The sequence below is a fragment of the Corvus brachyrhynchos genome, unplaced genomic scaffold (assembly GCF_000691975.1).
Source record: "Corvus brachyrhynchos isolate BGI_N302 unplaced genomic scaffold, ASM69197v1 scaffold142, whole genome shotgun sequence".
Taxonomy (NCBI): domain Eukaryota; kingdom Metazoa; phylum Chordata; class Aves; order Passeriformes; family Corvidae; genus Corvus; species Corvus brachyrhynchos.
This window is the reverse complement of record NW_008237226.1, coordinates 521,797-543,064: the sequence shown is the minus strand read 5'-3', so window position 1 is coordinate 543,064 and position 21,268 is coordinate 521,797. Positions and strand designations below refer to the sequence as shown.

Genomic DNA, 21,268 nt, shown 5'->3' with positions numbered 1-21,268 from the left:
TGCACTTCAGAGAAGGTGTTGGGGAAGCAAACAGGTTGCACAGTGTACGACCATCAGGAGGGTGACTCAGTGTGTACCTATAGCTCTATTCCAGTGGGAAGAAGTCCATGGAGGCCTCTTTCTTGACAGATGAAAGAGCCATAGTTTTAACGAAGGATTCAGAAAGCCTTCTAAGCCATGCATAAAAATGCAGGTGACTAGAACAGAAACAAAAACTGCAGAGAATAAATGCATGGTGAATTCATCTGTGTAGGGATGGAGTTCAGATTTTTATTAATTTTCTACTTCTGTACTAAGGACAGTTGTGATTGAACATGAATTTAGCTTAGATACTAAAATATATTATTCCAGAAAAGTGATTCATCTTTTTCTTTCCCTGGGGAACTAAGCTTTAAACAACAGCATATAGATTTTCCAAGATCCTGCTCTGAAAAGACATGTGATCTCTTAAAACTCAAGTGTTGTAAAAGCAGATTTTCTGAGATTTAGAAATGAGTTTTATTTTTATGAAAGGCCAAAATTCCACCGGCGAGCACCATATGGAATTCAGCTATAAATTATGAGACTGGGGAACTGAGGTGGAAGGTTGGACGAATGCCCAAGACTTTTTACCTCTTCGTTGTAATAACTGCATGAGATTTATAAACCACTTACTATCAAGTCAGAGCCAATTTTCTTTATTGAATTATAGATTTTACTACTTTTGCAATATTCATTTTACCCCAGCCTTGTGCACAGGGATTTATGGTCTTTTAGAACATAGTATAGCAAAGAAGTTTTGATTCTGACAGTTACAAAATATTTTTGACAGAAATTGATTTGTGGATAAAGATAATCCGATGAAAGTCCCCATTTTTATTGAAATGTCATTATTTTACAGTAGGTTATATTTGATTTCTTTAAAAAAATAAAGATAATTTGAAAAGAAACACTTCCTATTACCTACAGATAATCAGATTTAATACAGGAAAAAGTGGAACTGTTAAGTGACCTCCTGATATTTTACAGGTACCATGCTTTGTCTTGAGTTTTGCTTATTGTACTGTTTCCCTCTGTTTGCACACTGAGGTTTTCTGAGCGCTCTGAATTCAAAAGAAACCTCTTTCTCTCAATTTTTTCCGAGATGACAACTTGACAAGCTGATAAAGGCTTCAGGAATTTCAGTTGTTTTCTCATTGCTGGCAGACATGCAGCGATTTCTGCTGTGTTCTGCTTTTGTCACGCAACTTTATTCCCTTTATGTGATATTTAGCTCAGTGTTGGGACGTCATGTAGGTTCCATTTTTGGCAGATCAAGATCACACTGTTTTCTCTTGCTTGTTGGTGGAGATACAATTGAGATGAGCCAGAAGAGACTGCAGCAGTGTAAAGAGTGTGGTACCTTCTGGGGTAACTTCTAGTGTTGGGTCCTTTTGGATGATGCTTTCACCAACATTGCCTAAAACTGCCAAGTTCAGGTATTTAGGGAGTTCAGTCAGGCTGTGTGGTGGAGGAGAAAGTCATGCTATGTCAGATACATGCTTAAGAAATCAGGAATTGCAGGGAAGTGTGATCTGGATGGTGATGATGTCAGCTTTTCATTCAGCACTTGGGTCTGATTACCACCACCACAGTAAGGTAATACATAGCCACTTTACATAGTAACCCAAATTAGTAAGAAAATTTGGGGTTTATCTCAGAAAAAAGGTCAACTTGATATACACCTTAGCTAGCATCACCCTGGAAGTTTTTAGTCTTTTTCTCCACATTCACAAATCAACTATTTTGGCATGTTTTTATCCACTCATTGTTTACCTTAAACAGAAGATTTGTTGTACCAGAGAAAACGGTGACCTTGTTTCATTCCCTGTCTGCTGCCCTGGATCTACTATTACATTAGAGAACCTCAGGATTCCTTTCAAGCCATTTGTCTATAGCAGTGTTCAGGCATTTTGTCGCTTTTGCTATGCAATTTTTTTTTCTATATTTTATCTGGTTTCATGATGAGTTACAGCATTTTCTTTTCTCTCTACAGTTACTGCTAATGATTTCTGGAACACAGATCCTTTAACAAATGTCCAGTACCAGATAAACTCTGAGACAGCTTTGAAATGGCATCAGGCAAGAAAAAGCTGTCAACAGCAGAGGGCAGAGTTATTAAGCATCACAGAATTACATGAACAAACATACCTGACAGGTAGGTTAATATTATCCATCATGTTTTTAAAAAAGCATATTATTGCAACAGTGACACTAATATGGCATGTTCCATCTTAAAGATTTATATTTGTTCAATTCTGGTAGTTAGTAAATTGAAATAGTTATATTGAATGATTCAGCTGCAAGTATAGGACAGATAATATTTATTTTATCGTGATTAAATATTGCCATAAGTTAAGAGTAACATAAAATATACAATTAAGTAGTGCAGGCAACAAAGAATGAATATTGGAATGCAGAAAAATGCAACATAGTTTGTAAACTGAAGATGTAGATACCAAGATTGCATCCTTTTTGCACTCTTTTTGTAGTGTGTATTAGTCAGCAGTTTTGCCTATTTCACTAAAGCCATTGAATCTTCAGTATATCCTACAATATGAGAAGAAAAAGAACTAATAAACAAAATGACTCACAAATGGTCTCAGTTTCAATCTCCTTCAATGTTTTTGGAAGGAGTTTCCAAACTTCTCCTATGAGAAAATTCTTAAATTTGTACTTGAATATATTTACATTCTGCATTGAGAAAGTCCTCTTTATTACCTTCTCAGCCTGTGTACACACATGAAATAGTCCACTAATTCATCTATTAAGTAGATGAGAAAATATTTTGAATATGTTACATCAGCTGAATGATAAAATATTCTATGCTATAAGCTATATGTTGTACTCTCTAAATTCATAGAATCAGAGAATTAGAGAATAGTTTGGGTTGGAAGGAGCATTTAAAAAATCATCTAGTCCAACCTCTCTGCCATGGTATAGGTTATCATGGATTAGACTAGGTTGCTCAAAGTCCCATCAACCTTACCTTGAACACTTCAATGATGAGGATCAACAGTTTCTCGGGACAACCTGTTCCAGGGCCTCACCATCAACATTGTAAGAAATGTCTTCATTGTATCCAATCTAAATCTACCCTCTTTCATTTTTAAACTGTTGTCCCTTGTCCTGTCACTACAAGCCCTGGTAAAAAGGCTTCCTCCAAATTTCTTAGAAGTCCTTTTTATTTATTGAAAAGCCATGACAAGGTCTCCCCAGAGCCTTCTCCTCTCCAGGCTGAGCAACCCCAGCTCTCTGAGCCATTCTTCACAAGAGGGATGTTCCAGCCCTCTGATGATTTTTCTTTCCTCCTCTGGACTTGATCTATGGCTTTCTTGTACTGGGGACCCCAGAGCTGAATGCAGAACTCCAAGTGGGTCTCACTAGAGCAGGGTTTTGAGGGTCAGAATCCCCTCCCTTGCCCTGCTGGCCACACTGCTTTGAATGCAGCCCAGGACATATTTGGCTTTCTGGGCTGCGAGTGCATGTGACTGGGTCATGTCCAGCTTTTCATTCATGAGCACCCCAAACTCCTTCTCTGCAGGGCTGCTCTCAATCCATTCATCCCCTAGTCCATATTGATACGGTGAATTTCCATGATCCAGGGGCACGACCTGGTGCTTGGCCTTGTTGGACTTCATGTGGCTGATACGGGCTTACTCCTCAAGCCTGTCAGAGGCCCTCTGGTTGCCATTGTTTCCCTCAAGTGAGTCAAACACACCATTCAGCTGAGTGTCATCTGTAGACTTGCTGAGGGTGCACCCAATCCCACTGTCTATGTGACTGACGTAGATGTTAAGAATACTGGTCTCAATATAGACCCTAGAGAAACGCCACTTGTTACTGGTTTCCATTTGGCTTCTAAGCCACTGACTGTAACTCTTTGGATGCAGACACCCAGCCAATTCCTTATCCATCTGGTAGTCTATCAATCAAATCCATATTTCTCCACTTAAGAGAAATGAGAAATGTATTTTTAATGCTATGAACAATTTGTTCTGTCTAGATTTCTGTTTTCAATTTTAAGATGTGGTCAAAACATAGGTTGTTTTTTTAATGACTGTGACAAAATTATTGTTGAAATTAGCGCTCAAGGGAGCAAACTGTCACTGACACAGAAGTTAGTTATCACTTGATGTGTTTTAATTGCAAACTAATAGATATGGTTGCTAAATGCATGTGAAGATCAGTTTTTCATTATACAACTGTACTGGCAGTACCAGGATTTCCTGTCAGGCTCAGTTCTCAGAACCTCAACGTGTTTGTCCAGAAGAAGTAATAGAACATGTTAACATGTTGGTGCAAAACCAGGTATGAGGGTCCAGTCCTTTCCAGTAGTTAACTACCTTTCCTTTTAACTTTGCCATGCTTCAAGTGCTGCCCATCCTTGTGGTGTCAAAGACAACTACAAATTGCAACATCTTGGCATGATGCCTTCAGTAGAAGCAGAAACAAATGTTACACATTGCACAATGATTGTCTGTGAACTATGCAGAAATGCGCTTAAATTTAAAAAATCAGTCATCCAGCTGTGATTCCTTATGCTAATGGCACAGATAGACAATTGATTAGTAGTGACTATGAATAATGTTCAGTAGGACCATATTTCTGATTGCTTTTCAGATCTAGAGGAATAAATTTGAATTGTTTTTTAGAAGCCTGACTTATCATTGGCTAAAAAACTGAAATCAGATCAGTCTGAAAAATGCACAAGTAATTCTGTTAAAAAGATGATGTTTGCAATGATTGAATTTTCGTGTATTTTGATAAATGAGAACAGGTTTTTTACACTGCGAAATTAACACTTGTTAATTTTATGGAAGAGAAAATACACACTGGAAAACTATATCTTTCATTTTAGAAAACTGATTTTTGGTTTCGTGACCTTTTCTGCAACTTTATCCATTTAATATTTTATAGTTCTGAAAAAAAAGTTTCGTGTTTGTGATCAATGGTAGCAGAGTCATTTTGTTCCCTGTTGTAATAAAATTCTCCAAACCTAAAACTAAACTGACCAATGTAACTGTATGTAACTAACCAATGACCTGTTTTGCAGGTTTAGCTTAACCACCTTAACTAGAACATTAAAAATTGTTAAAACTTTTACTAGGAAAAAGGAGAAGGAGACGGCTCCACTAGAATTCAACCCTCAAGTCTTTAGGAGGTTCTTGCTCTTGCTGTGGGCTTCCAATATCTCTCTGTGTCTCTGTTACCTAGGTCTGACTCGCACACTGAGTTCAGCTCTCTGGTTTGGTCTTAACAGTTTGAATTTCAACAGTGGATGGCAATGGGTTGGTGGTGCTCCTCTTCGGTACTTAAACTGGGTTCCAGGTAAGGTTACATACATTGCTACTCAGTTCAGAAGGCAAAAATTTGGTCATTGTGTAACAGATATCTTTTCTGGCAGTCTATTCTCCTGCAATTATTGAGCTTGTTTTGATGTTGAAAGATTCTGATAGAGATTATAAACACTGTGAGTAATGGCCCTTATGCTAGGGATATACATGGGGCTTAATTTGTTATTCATAATGGAAAAGGTAGCCTCAAAATCCATAGGAAAGTTTTAAGTCATCTGTTGACACTTCATTTGCATATCTTCTTAGTTTATTTTATTTCTGAGTACAGAAGAAATCAGGTATTGTAGATGTCTTCATTTGTGAGATTAGACTGATCAGTGTTTTTTTGTGGGGGGTGGATTTGTTTGTCTGTTTTGTTTTTTAAAATTTTATTTTATTTTTCTTTTTCCTTTTTTTAAAATTCCTTTCCAATTTGTTTTTTGTTCAATTTTTTTTATTTGTTTAAAGAATAGATTTTCTTTTTCGTTTGGGATTAACCTACTTACAACAGTAACACGTATGAAACCAAACATTTGAGGCTAGTCTATTTTGATGGAAGCCCAGCTACTTGACAGCTGTAGCTGCAGTGTTGAGCTCTGGTACCATCATTAAAAAGCCTGTTTCTATGCCATCTGTGCACATGGTGACGGGCTGTATCTCTGGTTGACTATACAGAGTGCCTGTGTAAAGGTCTCTTTTCTCAGGATCCTTGCCTTGTTCCTTTGCACTGGCTATTCAGGAAGCTTTTGGAGACTGATTTAAAGTAGATGTCTGCAGTGTAAATGCTCTTTATCTTCACTGAGAATTTCAGATGTATTTAATGACCAGTAACCACACCTGCATGCTCCAGCGTATCACCCAGGGCCTCCCTTGTGTAGATAAGCCCAAAAGCATGTTTTAGGTGGACAAACTTCTTAAGTAGTAAACCCTGAAGAGTGAATTGAACTACTTTATGAACAGCTCTCCAGTGGAGTGAGCACACAGGCAAACAGATGAACTGCAAGTTGCTGTGAAGGTATTTATAGATCTGTCATCCGAGTGCACTGATGAGAATCTGGATGCAAGAAGGAGTGGGGGAAACACAGTTGTGAGATGGAGCCAAAGCAGCCAGAGGAGCTGTTCGTGGTTGTTAAAACTGCAGACAACTCTCAGTTGTACTGTAAAGAATTAGATGGGTTTTGATCTAACAAAAATGGGCTCCATTTATCTTTAACTCATTATGTTCCTTAATTTCATTCAAAGGTACTCTTACTCTACTCTTATGTCCATATAACATATTTTATATTTGTGCTATCTCCTTCATGACTTTATGTTGGTCAGCCTACCTCTGTCTCATCTCCATTACACTGGATGTTCAAGAACTGGCTGCTTTTCTACTGGTACATTTGAAGGGAATTTGTGGAAACTTCATATTTTTCCATTTCACTAGCCCTAAATAAATGACAGAAAAAAATTGGAACTGTTATCAATGTTTAAAAAAAATTATTTTGCTTAGAAATTTTTGAGTTCTAGCTGCCAACAGCTGAACTTCTTTGTGCATTAAAACAATTTAAGATTATATTTTTGAAGTTAGCATATCTATTTCTCCTATGGGAATAAGAGAGAACGTGACTGAAAATATAAGACTGTATTTAATCTAAAGTAATGAAATCATAATGATATAAGAAAATTTCAGTGAACAATCTTGGACACTAAAAATATTCTTTTGTTATGTTTATTCTGTGTAGTACCAATGCTTATATGTAATATAGTGACATATGGTCAGAAATTACAGAAAAAACATGCTAAGTTTAATAACAGTAGGTCAGATCTTGAGAAGTTCACCTGGTTTATTGCAGAAATTTCTTCTGTTCTATAGGTTCTATTTTTCTTCTAGGTGTTTTTGTTAGTGCTAATGCTAATCAACTATATCCAAGAATATCCAAATATCCTGATATCATCGTATTGTTTAGACAAATAGGCAAGAAGTTCACATCAGCAAAATAATTACTTATTATTTTTCTTACACCAAGTATGGAATTTGACTAGCTTACTGAACAGTTTTTTTACCTGAAGACTGTCCTCTGGAGCTTAGACATTCTCTGTTTAGAAGAGGAAAAATCCCAAAGAAAATAAACATATGCACTCTAATACCTTTCACCAAGACTTTGAACATGTAAAGAGGCTGTTAAACTATGAATTTGTGACTTGTGGCTTCTGTGGAAAAATTATCTCTTAAGGGACTGGACTTCCCCCTTCAGTCTAAAGGACTGTAGAGTACCACAGCTTTCAGTGTGGTAATGCATTTTATGGTTGAAGCATGGACCAGAAGAGAATGTGAGAGCTGGGAGGGTAACCACATGTTGTGCTTATACACTGTTGTTGTTGAGGTTTGTGGTGGTGGATTTTTGTTGTTTTTTTTTTTTTTTTTTAGGCCATCCTTCTCCAGAACCTGGAAAAATCTGTGGTGCATTAAATCCTAGCAAAGGTGCTAAGTGGGAGAACTGGGAATGTGATAAGAAACTTGGCTATATTTGTAAACGAGGAAATGCTACTTTAGAATCTTTCATTATTCCTACAGGTAGGTTTGGTAATATACCCTCAACAAATCCTAAATGAGCAGTGATTTTTATCTTTAATTGGAATAGGTGTTATTGCACTTGGTAAAACCAAGCAAAGGACACTGCAGACTGTGGTTTGTCCAAGATTCCCTCTAAAAGTGAACAGTGTGTACTTCCTTTTTGCTCTGGCCTCCCTATTTCCTGTGTAATAATCTGTCTTCAATAGTCCTGAGTTCCAAATTGCAAAACTGTGTTCTCTTTTCCAAAACCAAGAAGAATTGTCAGATTCTGATTATAAAATAATAAAACATGAATTTAATGTTTTTAAAATGATGTAATTTTCTGAAGCCCCATGTACACAATTAAACGAATTCACTTCTTCTTCCTGTAATTTTTAGTACTTATGAGTCATTGCAAGTCAGTAGTGGGCTAGAGGAATTTCTAAAAATTATTTTGAATTAGATATTTTAATGTATTTATATGTCTATAAATATAGAAATATTTATATAGAAATATAGAAATACTTACTTGTATACATAAATAAGCATATACAATTCTTTATTATATTATTTAAATTAGATGTGTATAGATACTTTTTCAGAGGAAATGTGATTCTGGAACTTGCCTAATGTACATAAGACAGAACAGGGATAAGATTTTAGACCTGTTTCCTTATTATCTGTATATTATAAACACATTGTAACTTATTCCTTTGTTTCATCACTCCTTCTTTCTGTTCTTTCCAAGTCCCTTTCTTTATCCAGGACATACCTGTATCTCCTAAATCCACAAATATTATTTTGTGTAGCTTTAGAAGCAGAACACTAAGCTATTACTAGATTTCCAGTTCATTTATTAATATGCATCACTACTTGCGAAACAGATGTTTTGAAAAATCATTGTTTGATACTTGGCTTAAAAAACAGTTGGTGTTTTTAAATAATTTTTCTGCTTTTGTCAATATAGAATCAGTCCTGTTAAAAACACTTAAGACAGAGGATTCTGCCTCATTTGTTTTGCTTTATTGCTAAGAGAAAAAACCACAAGAATGAGCTGGTGTATCATTAATTAGACATTAAAATACATATTAATTAATGAATTTAATTAATTCCTCAGTGTTGAAATCAAGCACATTCATTGCCTTAGCTGAGAAAGACTTCAGTGTGTGTTTAAATCACTTCTTAATTTAAGATGTAAAGTTTCGTTAGTATTTTTATACCAGTGATACCCAAATAGTTCCATTTATATATGGGTTGTTTTAGATTATTCAACTAGCTGCTGCTCAGCTTTCAGGTTTCACACATCAGTTCTGAAACACTGATGCCTATAAATACAGTATCAGTTTAATACTGGCTGCTATATTATTTAGATTTAAATTCAGTTTTTTTGGGGTGGGGGAGTGTGTCTAATGGTCATTACTTTCTTTTGCATTTGGCTTTTGTTACTACCCCCCACCTCCACCCTCCAGTTTACCAGTAATTTGAAGGAAGAGACAGAAGTTTTCAATTAAACAGAAATTGCTGAGGAAACACTGTAACAGATAAACCAGCAATTGGCAGTGGTTCACTTCATAAAATATTTTCCAAAATGTCCCACGGGGGGAAGTAATAAAAGGAGTAAGCATGGAATCATGCAAGGTGTTAAGTGCCCTCAGCTTCTAAAGGTGTAAGGGAAAACTCGTGGAAGATCATGTTTTCCTGAGTTAAGAAATAAATTACTTGCAAATTCATACATGCATGTAGTTGTTCACCTGACATTAAACACAGAGACAAGCCTTCGAAATTTTAACCCTAGAAGTTATAATTTTGTCTAACAGGACAGTATGTGGGACAGAGGAACATTTTACAACAGAATTTAATCATGCTTGTGTTCAAAACAGTCGGGAAAGATCTTTACAGAATGTTTGTTTTCATTACAGATGGATTTTCACAAAGCAAACATCTGCAGGATTGTTTTGAGGTTTTGTTTCCTATTTCTTGTAACAAAGTATTTTTTCCAGCAGAGGGCCACATCATTTTATACATCAAAGTGATGTAGAGTCTCAGGGCTACAGAGAATTTGTTCTGTAACACAGCTAAGTAGATTAATAGAAATGTATTAATTTCAGCTTCAAAATGTTGAAAGGAAAGGCTGTCTGTCTACCTCCACCAAGTGATTGCCAACGCAGATTTCATCCCAAGCCAACAAAGTGCAGTGATCTTAAAGTACTCTTTCCAAATGTTCCTTTAAATATTCAGTTAGAGGAAATAAATTCTCTTACTGTTATTGCTGGGATGCTGTGTCTCTCTCCGTTATCAGACCACAGAGGATGGGTCTAAGAGAGAAATTTGCATGTCTGAATCATGAGACTGGCTTCAGCTAGTGCTTTCACCCTTTTAGACACCCAAGTCAACCACTGTGAGATTTTCAGACTTCAGAAAGTCAAGCTTATAAAAAAGTTAACTTTACAAGAGTACTTGCTCTCTATTTGAGGAATAACAATTCTACAGTTATAGGCCAATAAATTTATCAGCTTGACATTTGGAATAATATTCTTTACACGTTAATGCAATATCATCTTTTACCTTTTATTTGTGATAATTTGCATTGCTTTTTTTGTTTAAGTGAAATGATATCCAGGGAGTAGTAGTACTTGTTTCCATTAGGATGAAAAAGTAAACTGGATGGCTTTGAGTTGTCTAGTATTTTCTTTAAAAGTAGAATGGGGAAGCACAGGGTTCATTTTTGCTGAGTAGTTGAAATGAAGAACGAAGAGTTTCTTGTGCTAAGAAGTCCCGAGCAATGAAATTCAATAAGGCTTACACCAAGGAAACTAGACCATCAAATGCTTTTTTTGTTTTGTGGCCTGCAACAAGTTCCCTGGTGTTACTGGGTCTACAAGGAAAAGTTTTCCTGTCCTGCCATAGCTGCTTCAGTGTTCAGTGAGTAATATTGTCACAGTCTCCATCAGCTTGAAAAAGAGATGCTCATGGACTCACTGAGACATAAATACCTTTGTGACTCTCTCTGCAGCCCTGCCTGAACTGTTGATTTCTGTTCCATTCAGTGTTTGCAGTTTGCAGACGGGTATGTTGAGTGCTCTCTGATTTATGGCAAAGCACTGTAAAATGCATATGCTCGGAGCTGAGACCAGGTATAGGACAAATTAGGCGGCTGCCTGAAGCATCAGACAACTTCTACAAAAGCATTTTTCACCTCTGTGCTCTCCTGTTTCTCCCAACATCACCCCGTACATTCAGTTTGTTTTCCTGGGCTTCCTCCACTCTCTTTTTCAGTTCTTCCTCTCCTGTGGCAGAATTGAGAGGTCTCTGACCAAGTATTGAGCCCCTTGTCCTGGGGAAAAAAGGTTTAGTTTTATTTGAACTTTGTGAGAACATGCTAGTACTTTTCAGAGGCAGGCCTGAACCAGCAGAAGTGTGAGTTGTGGCACTATATATCTATTAATCATCAGTATGTTCCAGTTGAAACAGGATATGTGCCTGCAACATGGGCCTGACTGGTCATGAGTTTGGGTGCCTATTTAAACATTCCTACAGAATACATCCCACTGTTAAACAAAGACATTTCTTCTCCTTCTGACACACAGAAGTGGTTTTGCCAGCAGAATTTCTGAAAACCTGCTGTCCTTGTTCTACTCTATATATTGGTGTTTGCTAAACCCATCTGCTCATTATAAATAAAGAGCTGCAAGAATCCTAATTTGTTTCTTCAACAGCAATACTCTGTTTATTATATGTTCAGGTAGCACTCCTCCCAAGGCTGAATTGTTTGCTGTACAGCTTTGTGTTTGTTGGCAATATCCTGGTGCTGTTCTACTGAGCTTCTAAAAGCAAGTTTTAAGCATAAATCATTTATTTTAACAGCATAATTTTATCAGTTAAGCTTCTGAAAAGGATTCCTAAAAGCAGTAGTCTTATTTGGGTTCTCTTGGGATTATATATAATCAGTTATTTTTTTCCGTAGTCTAGCAGATGGGCTAATCCATAAAGTGCCTAAGTTTTGGGGAAAAATAGTTACTCTCATAAGTATGTATTGTGAAGTCAGATTCTTAACATATAACATGGGGATTAAAGAGAGGTGCTGACATCAGTGTAGAAAAATTATAAAGCACCACTCTGCAGACCTTACATTTTAGTATGTCAATATGCATGCATATAAAGGACAAAACTTAAAGTGTTTTATTGTCTTTTCGCAAGTTGCAAGCACTTGTTTGCACCTGAAGTGTTCTTAAAAACAATGTGGAAATTTCAACTTTCAATTATTCACACAGACTTTTATCCTTTATGTATTTTTCATCTCTGTTGTTCTTCGTGAAGAAAATACATGATTAATGTTTTTTTGAATATTTTCTGATGTGATGTTTAGTCTCTAGTAAAGAACAGTATTCTGGAACTTTGTGGCAATTTTTTTTTCAGAGGTGAACGTGCCTATTAGGTGTCCTGATCAATGGATGTCATATGCTGGTCACTGTTACATAATTCATAGGGACCCCAAAATATGGAAAGATGCCTTAACATCTTGCAGAAAAGAGGATGGAGATCTGGCAAGCATCCATAATGTTGAAGAATACAGCTTTGTTATTTCTCAACTTGGGTACCGTGAGTATTTTTTCATAATAACGTATATATACACGTATATTTATTCTGAGTAAAGAAGGTATTTTGAATATGTCTTACCTGCTAATAAAATGAGGAGACTGTTTAAAAACAGTAATTTCCCTGATCACAGAGTGCAGAAGGAGTTAAATTTTAAATTAAAAAAATCAGAGGAAGAAAAAACACAGAATAGGAGCACAAAACCCAAACAGACTTTACTGCTGCAAAAAAGCTGTGGTCAATGATGCAAATTGCATTATGTCCAAACTCCAATTTCTTAGGGTCTGCTTCTGCCTCCTTTTATATAGGTTAAAACAATTTAAAACTTTCCCAGAAGATAAAAGGATTTTTCAATTGATCTGTAAAAATAAATGAAGAGAAGGAAAGTCTGCTAGTCCAAGACAGTTTGGGAAGATCTGTGTCCTATTATTGGCACTGCCATGTGCTTACATTTCAAGTCATGCTGCTTGTGTTTCTTCTGAAACAGAATCTATCTGTCCCAGTACATGGATTCAGATGTGCCCCATATCAAATACAGTACTTAGGTGCTTGGTTTCTGAGCTGTTGCAAGGCAAGTTAGTCTACAGATGGAAGATGTGTTCATTCAGAAAATGCAGCCATGCAGACTCTGAGGCAATTTCATGGTTGCTATTGCTTTACATGAACCTGCTTTTGCATGGAGGAACAGTTAACTGCTTTTTGATGGGAGAAGCATGTTCACACCTATGTGTGCTTCTTTGCAGTGGCTGATCCTATGTGTGCTTTCAGTGCCAGGTAAAGGTGAATTAGTTTATCCTTCACTGAAAGTGTAGCCATGTACTTTGAGCTGCAGCATAAAAGCAGTCTTGGAGTGGAAATCATAAAACAGCTGATATGTTTTATTTTTGTATCCTAGACACCTTCATGGCAACTTGCACTTCTCTTCACATTCCTGAAAGAGTGACTTGTTGCTCGTTCATGAACAACATGAAACTTTTACTCTTTCAAAAGGTATCCTTAGGAAAGGTGGAATCTCTTGATGAGACATTAGGACATTTGATAGAAGTTAGGTTCTAAAGGAAAGTAGTTCTATTTTCACCTTACATATGAGAAGTAGGTTATTTCATAGTTTAATACCTCTTCCAAAGACCTTTCCTGAACTGACTGTGCTGTTCTGTTTTTGTAAAAGTGAGTGTTTCTGAATAGCAAATAGTCCTGAAGGAAACCAGGCTTTTCACAAATGGTGAACTAGCTGCAACAGACTATTTTGAAAGCATTCTTTTCAGAGAAGTAATATAGGAACAACTAAAGAAACCTTTTACGAGAGTTTATGACTGTATCAGATTACCCTTGTTCACCACTGAGAGGAGAACACCATGTATTGCAGTGCCTAGAAAATCTTGTCTGCATCAGGACACTGCTGTACAGAAAGAACAAAAGTCTGTCTTTGTGCCAAACAATTCACAGTCCCATGATAAAACAAAGGAAGAAGGGGTACAATGAGATGAATATTGTCATGGTAGCTGAGCTTTTGTTGGCATCACCCACAAAGGAGAACTTTAGAGAGGAACATGAAGAATAAAGAAGTGCATTCTGGATGTTTACACGGAAGTCCAGCATGTGATATGGCACAAATGTGCATGACTGAGAATGGGAAGCTGCTTCACAAATTGCTGGAAAAAAACCCTCTTGGTATTTAATCATACATCTGTAGAGATGATTGCAAAAAAGTAACAGTTCTTCTACTGAAGAAAAAAATGTTATGTAGGAAGAGACTCCATAGATTTGTGTGGCTTATTTAGATGACTTTGATGTAGTTATTTTGTTAAAGAATTTTGTTTATTGTTTGTATTACCATGGTGTGAGCCCACTGCAGTAGAAGCTCTGGCCATGGATGATGCCTCTGCTGTGCAAAGTGCTCAGTAAACACAGAAAGAAAGATTTTAAGAAGTAACTAAACAAAAAATAAATTAGAGAGCATGGATGGTAGTGGGCAAGGAGGGAATGAGAGTACGATGGGCAGTAGAATTGGAACAGCTTTCAGTTGTGTTGGCAGAGGAGAGTTTAAACAAGGGTACTGAAATGTAATTTTGGGGGACTTCTGAACTTAAAGCACAGTCTGCAAGAAGGGGTAAAGGTGTGTGTTTGAAAAGGGAGCCTGAGAGCCTGGGAGTTTGAGCACTTCTTCATGGGGGAGAGGTGGTGAGTTATGAGGGCTGATCACACTTAGGTGTTATAAAGGCAGGAGACTTGAGGGAGGGAAGGAGAAAGGACAAAGAGGTGACTGTCTGTCATTCAAGTGTCATTCACCAGCTAGGAGGGTGATATTTGCAGTATCTTGGTTGGCCAGAATGGGAAGCCCCTAGTTCCTGAACTAGCAGATAGCAGAAATATCACAGAAGAGTTTTAGCTTATGGTGGAATCTAGGAAATGTGTTAATCAGAAAGAATTTCCTTGAGGACAATGACTTTTATCTTTTTTATAGGCAGTTCTGTTGCTAGGGATGGCAGAATCAGAAAAGAACCATTGAGAGACCTGCTGCTGAAACTGATGACTTTTTGTGGGGGCTCACAAAAAGCTGATATTTTTAATTTCCATGGGTGATTTCATTGTCAGGTTGACTGTGGTCAGTCTGGATAGAGTGTGTTAGAAGAAGACTTATGCAAGAATGCAAGAACTTTGACAGCTGAACAGGAAAAAAACTCTGAGCGTGATGATTAGAAATAAAAGGTTATAAGCAAAGGAAAAAACTGTTAAAAAATAGTCTCCTTATTGTTCATGAAAAATGTTAATAATGAGGAAAGTCTAGCAACCAAGTAGTTTTTCTTGGAAAGACAGCTATCCAAGGAATGGACTGGGCATGCAGTTGGTCAGCGTGAGTCATAGTGCTGTGGACAAAAGGAAGTACCTGCTGCCTATGGTATATACTGGATAACAGACTGGAAATAAATAACGAAATGATATCTTAAAAAATGCCAGTTGCACTGAACAAAGTCAAAATATCAGTTCTATCTATTCAGACTGATTATAAATGCCTAAATTTTCAATCCTCCTTATTCAAATAGTTTATTTAGAGGAAAAACCAAATATGAACATTACAGTGTTGTGTGTTAGAGTGGAGGAATTTAAACACATGCAAATGAACCTCTCAGAAACAAAGCGTGAAGTTTCTTGATCAGTCCTGCAGTTTTCTCTAGCCAAAAGCCAGCAGCTAACTCCTTTAACTGAAAAGTGAAAAAAATCCAACAACCATGTGTATTTCATTTTACTCTGAAATGAAATAAAATATAGGAACAACAGAATGGGAAAACTTGCAAGTACTCTGGTTATCAGCTCTAAAAGACATCACTGAGTGTCTGAGCATTAGAAAATAGGACACTTCTTTCTTCATTTTACTAAAACTAGGAGGAAAAGGGGAGGTAATACTTTATTTAGGTGTTTATTTGTATCTTGTTACAAGAGTTTTGAGTTGGAAAAAAAGATGAACCTAGTTGTGTTGCAATGTAATTTGGCAAAGGGAGTATTTTGGTTGTTTTCTATGATGAACACCCTTATTTTATTGCCACTTTGGTGGGTGGCCTTTGCTGATGACTGGAGTAGATATGTGATGGTCAGTCTGACCTCTGTGAAGCTGAGAGCCCTAATTTCCTGACTGCCTTTTAAACTTCCTGAGGATAAAATTTTTTCTTTTCCACGAAGACAAAAGTTCACATTATATGAAAGAACTGTTAATTGTATGTTTTAGAGCCATCTGATGAGCTGTGGATTGGGTTGAATGACCTCAAGGTTCAGATGTATTTTGAATGGAGCGATGGAACACCTGTCAGCTACACCAAGTGGCTTCGTGGAGAACCCACTCATGCAAACAACAGGCAAGAGGACTGTGTCGTTATGAAGGGAAAGGTAAAGTCACATAGCTATTGACTGAATTGTCTTATAATTTCATTTATCATTTGAACTTTTTCCTATGCAAGAGCAAATAACAAAAAATAGTTTAAAAAAATGGGTATGTTACTGCTTGAAGCAGCCTACTTTAAAGTCAGTAATAACTTTTTTGAGGAAAGATCTCTGTTTGAGGTTGCTAGAAAATTTCACTGAGAAGCAGACAAGTGGTAGCAACTGCCCCCCAGCATCCATATGTCAGGATTTCAGTTTGTGCACATGAACTTCTTTAAAGAATCTTATAATTACATCGGGAAGCAGATGAACATGTAAGTGTTTTCTTCAGGAAACTAAAAAGACATTTTGGATGTGTTTGGCTTTTTTCTATTTTGACTGAATATGGTACTCACCTTAAAAAATTGCACTAGCAATTTTTATTGATGCTAGAGAGAAATACTCTCTTTAGAAGAAAACAGAAATCTTAGTTTTATTTTTCTAAGCAAAGTTCTAAATCTTGGATCTAGATGGTTTAATTGTTAGGCTTGTGTCTGCACTGCACGTGAAGAGCTGTGAGAAAAGTAGTAAAGTATTTAGCAGGGGCATTAGTGAAAGCCTTTCCTAAGTGACTGTACACCTACAGTTTAAAGGCTGCTTAGAAAGGGCTGTTCTTCTGGAATATGTCAATGGTCAGTGACCTAGGAGTATTACAGGAAAAGAGATAGTACCTGGCATAAAAATCAGTCTGTGTTGATGTTGTATTTTTCCTTCTTGTGATAATTAAAACCAATGAACTTACCACCGCCTTTAGAGTTTGCCAATTATATCAGGAGGGACAAAAGCACGTACACATACCAAAGGTATTTTCTTATTTTGCAAAATTAAAACTTAATGGTTGAACTTTTGCTACACTTTTGGTTAGTGCACTTCTAAACTGAAGAGGAAAACTAAGGTTTTTTTCTCAATGTCCTGAACACTCTACTGAGCTCTACTTGGAGCACAAGCTTTCAGCCAGGCTCCAGTAGGTTTAGTTTTCTTGTTTGCTTCAGTGCAGTCATCAACAGCAACCATGGCCTATATGCATGCAGCTGGCTCATGTGTCACCATCATTCTGGTGCAGAAACACTCAAGTTTAAAGATTGAGAGCAGCAGGAGAGGGCTGAGCCAGCCCTGCATCAGGAAGAAGTAGCAGGGGACATAGAGGAGTCTCATTTATAGTTACAAAAATCATTAAAAATCTTCTCTGCTGTATTAGTGGGCATACTCTGGTGAGAGAAGTGTAAATGTATATTTCTTCCACGTTAGGCATGCCATGGTGCACATGGTAATTGAGCCAACCATCTTTTAAGGATGTGAGGATTTTTGTGCTCTGTTGTCTGTGCAGTGGCTATGCCAGTGCTGGTTGAGGTTGTAGTAGATGCTTTGCTTATCAGAGTTATAGGGTCAGACAGTGGAAAGAAGCTGAGCGCTCTGAGGTGGGAGTCAGTCATTCAAGGATGTAAATGGCACTTGCTTCAAGAACTTTTATACTGGTCAAAGCCAGAGAACTTGCTCGGGCATGGGAGAAGACATGGATAGAAAAATAGGAATAATTGTTAGTTATGCCCTCATTCTCACTTTGTATGGTCACTAAAATTTTGAAGTTCAGACCAAACTAGTGGGACACACGACCAGTTCATTTATAAGGAGACAAGAATAATTACAGATACATGCAGTGGCGTGTATGTGTTGAGGCAAATCTGTTGACAGAAGATGACCTCAGATTTTAAAAGGGATCCAACATCTGGTTGGGGATTAAAATGAAATTAATTCAATGATGAAGGTCTCAAAGCATTAAGATTTGGGCCCACTGGTCATGTGCTGTATGCCATGCTAAAACGGCAGCACTCAGTGCAGCCAGATAACCTATGACCATTGCTCAGAAGCAGTTTCCCATGGCAAGCTGGCATGCTTAATACTGTGGTCAACAACCACCTGAAAATACTCATTAAGGGTGCTGGTCCTTGACTTTAGGAAGGGAGGACTCTGTTCTCTGTTAGTCCAAGCCTTCTTTTCCTTCACCTAACACAGAGTCATTCACTACAGAAGGATCTTGAGGTCCTCCAGCACTGAATATGTATCAAAACCTCAGAGGCTCTTTTAATTCCAACAGCAACAGATAGATATAATTATGGCTGTAGCTACAAATAAATAAAAGTAGCAGCATGCTCTTCCTTTCTGCTCCTTTAGAAGAGCTGTCATCCTTTCACTTGTATCAGTGCCCAAAAGCAATACAGAAAGCATGATGTAGGTTTTGGCTGAAGAAATTCCGTGGAAGTTGTACCAGCTCAGCTCTTGGAATCAGCTGTCAGCTGACCAAGCAATGCATAACTATAGTTGATCTTCTAAGTTTGTTGACATTTACCTACCTAAGTACACTTATGTTTCCGTTGTTGATATTTTTGGGTTGATCAGTCCTTGGCTGAAGCCATCTGAATCCGTCAGTTATGTTCATGGAACAAAGCCTGGCCCTGTCTGTAACACCACCTTCTTTCTCAAGGAAGTGTTTGGGTTTAGTTAATGAGAAAGCAAGAGAACAGAGATATATTTTCAAAAGGCAGCTCATAAGACATGGTAAGAAGTATCTAGAAATTACTGCATGAATTTCCCAGTGAAGACGCAGTTATGGAAAGGCAGCAAATGATCTTGCTGCAACTAGAGACACACAGCTTCAGAGTAGGTTTTCCTGTGTTGAAGAAGTCTGAAGGTCTTTCAAAGATGATTTCTTCCAGTCTGCAAAGGTCAGAGATTTGGGTGATTATTTGAAGGGCCTACCAACCTAATGAGAAAGACATGGTAGGGATGGTGTAACAGCCACCAGTGGACTTGCCTTGCAGTAAGCACAGGACAGACACAAGCACCAGGTGAACATACAAGGTTTTGTTGTTGCAGGCAGAAGTGTTGAGCTTTGGGAGAGCTTTTGCTGGAAGCAAGGTTTGTTGAGTCTCTTGAGAGCTTGGGATACTGTGGCAGAAGTGTCTGACGATTATTTTACATTTGGGAGGGGGCAACAGGGAGAATAAAAAGAAGGAAAAAAAGAAGAAATTGCCATCAACTACTATGAAATTACAGTTATAAAGGTGGAGTCTTTAAGGCATAGGTGAGAGGCACACACATTTCCCTTCCTCTCCTAATACAGTTCATCTGTTCAGCCAAAATACATGTAAAATATTTAGGGAATGTAGTGTGATGTTCCTTGCTTTCAGTATGACTTCCACTGAATGTCATTGCTTCTTCTGAGAATCTGCAGTGTGAGGAATAAGAATATTAATTCTGACTTTGACAAAGAACTTCTTACATCTTCAAAATTTTGTATAAGTATTAACTAAGGAATGCAGTATTTTGGTGTTGTTTTTTTTCTGTTAGAGTTGTATTTCTGTGGGGAGAGATGATATCTCCCTTTCCTCCCACATGATTATTAAATCAGTAGTCTTTGTAAAGATGGTGTATTGCTGTCACCCTCAAGGGATTGCTTTTCAGAATGGTAGATAATCAAAGAAAGTGTAAGTCAATGGTAAATCAACTCCAGAAGAAGTGAGGTAGGAATGAGGTTGGAATTAAGTATTGAACTTAGATGAAGGTTTTGCTCCATTTAAGCCTAGCAAAAAGTTATTAAATACTTAGAAGTATAAACCAGTTTTTTTGAAGATTAAATCCCGATTGATTGAGTTTCTGTTTGTATATTCAGGATGGATTTTGGGCAGACCATTCTTGTGAAAAGAAGATTGGCTACATCTGTAAAAGGAAACCTATGTCAGATGCTCCTCCTGAAGAAACAATTGACATGGGCTGCCAGAGAGTAAGTGAAGAAAAATCTGTCTGATCTGAGTAGGCTGCTAAGAATGATAAAAAAGAGAAACTGTCACCTAGGTGACAGAAAAAAACAGGACAAATAGGTTCTGTGTCATCATAATCAGAAGAGTTTGCCTTCTCATTTCTATGGCAGATGGGGTAGGTGTTATATATGAGTAAATCTAATCTATGACTGTCATTTGGCTCTTGATACTCCCTTTCTTTTTCCAGAACTTAAACCAAATCTCAAACCTGTTACCCTGCAGCAGACCATTTATCCTTGATTGGCACTCAAGCTTCCCTAAAGAGTTTGCCTGTACCATCAGCTGCACTTCAGCTCTGGCTACAGTTTTCTACAAAATTGTTCATAGTAGGAAGGGTATCCCTGTCTAAACACTATTCTCAGGGCTTTGGTGTGGTCGCTGTCAGTGCTCTCTACTTTAAACAACTTACTACCAGTGGCCAAGTAAAATGCATCTATTGTGCTCCTTCTGAACTGCCAGAAGATCTACTGTTTACTTGCTTGCCTTCTAATGACATAACACCCAGTAATTACAAAAAACTACTGTAATTTATTATGTCATAGGAAATCTTATTGAGTATTTGTCTTCCTTGAAGAAATTTCCTTTTCTTCCAAGTCTGCTTTACACAATTTCAGAGAAAGTCTTTGGCGATTATTCCCAGTAATTGTAAAAGAGTACCTGGAATCCTAAAAAGTGTTCAACTGTTGGAGGAAATAAAGGGTTTCTCATGCTTATGGATGTTATCATAGCCTATACAACTAAGTGCATGCTTGTAGGAAAAAAGTCTTGCAAAAGTGAGAAATTAAAAACCATCAGAAGAAATTTTTTGTAAACTGTGGCTGGTCACAGCAAACTTCTCTGAGAGCATGTTCCTGAGTAAACAATATTTGAACGATAAAACTTCAGGAGAAAGTGTTATTGTTAGTTAAGGGTAAACAAACTTGTTTGAGGTGTCATTCCCTTTCTGAAAATTCAAGCTGAAATTTGCTTCTCAAGACCATCCTTGTGATTGCATGAATCCTATGTGCTAGTTGTAATCCTGTTCTGAGCACAAAAGATGCACAGAA

General features: G+C 37.3%; 1 protein-coding gene across 2 annotated transcripts in view; it reads left to right on the top strand.

The window, feature by feature from the left end:
• LOC103612263 (macrophage mannose receptor 1) overlaps positions 1-21,268 on the top strand; it is a 59,302-nt gene that overhangs the window by 8,515 nt on the left and 29,519 nt on the right. For both annotated transcript variants that reach the window (XM_017729204.1, XM_017729205.1), the window contains 6 exons: positions 2,015-2,176; positions 5,236-5,349; positions 7,768-7,914; positions 12,310-12,492; positions 16,214-16,371; positions 20,075-20,185. In XM_017729204.1, coding sequence (XP_017584693.1) covers positions 2,015-2,176; positions 5,236-5,349; positions 7,768-7,914; positions 12,310-12,492; positions 16,214-16,371; positions 20,075-20,185 — 875 coding nt within the window. The remainder of the gene's footprint in view (positions 1-2,014; positions 2,177-5,235; positions 5,350-7,767; positions 7,915-12,309; positions 12,493-16,213; positions 16,372-20,074; positions 20,186-21,268) is intronic.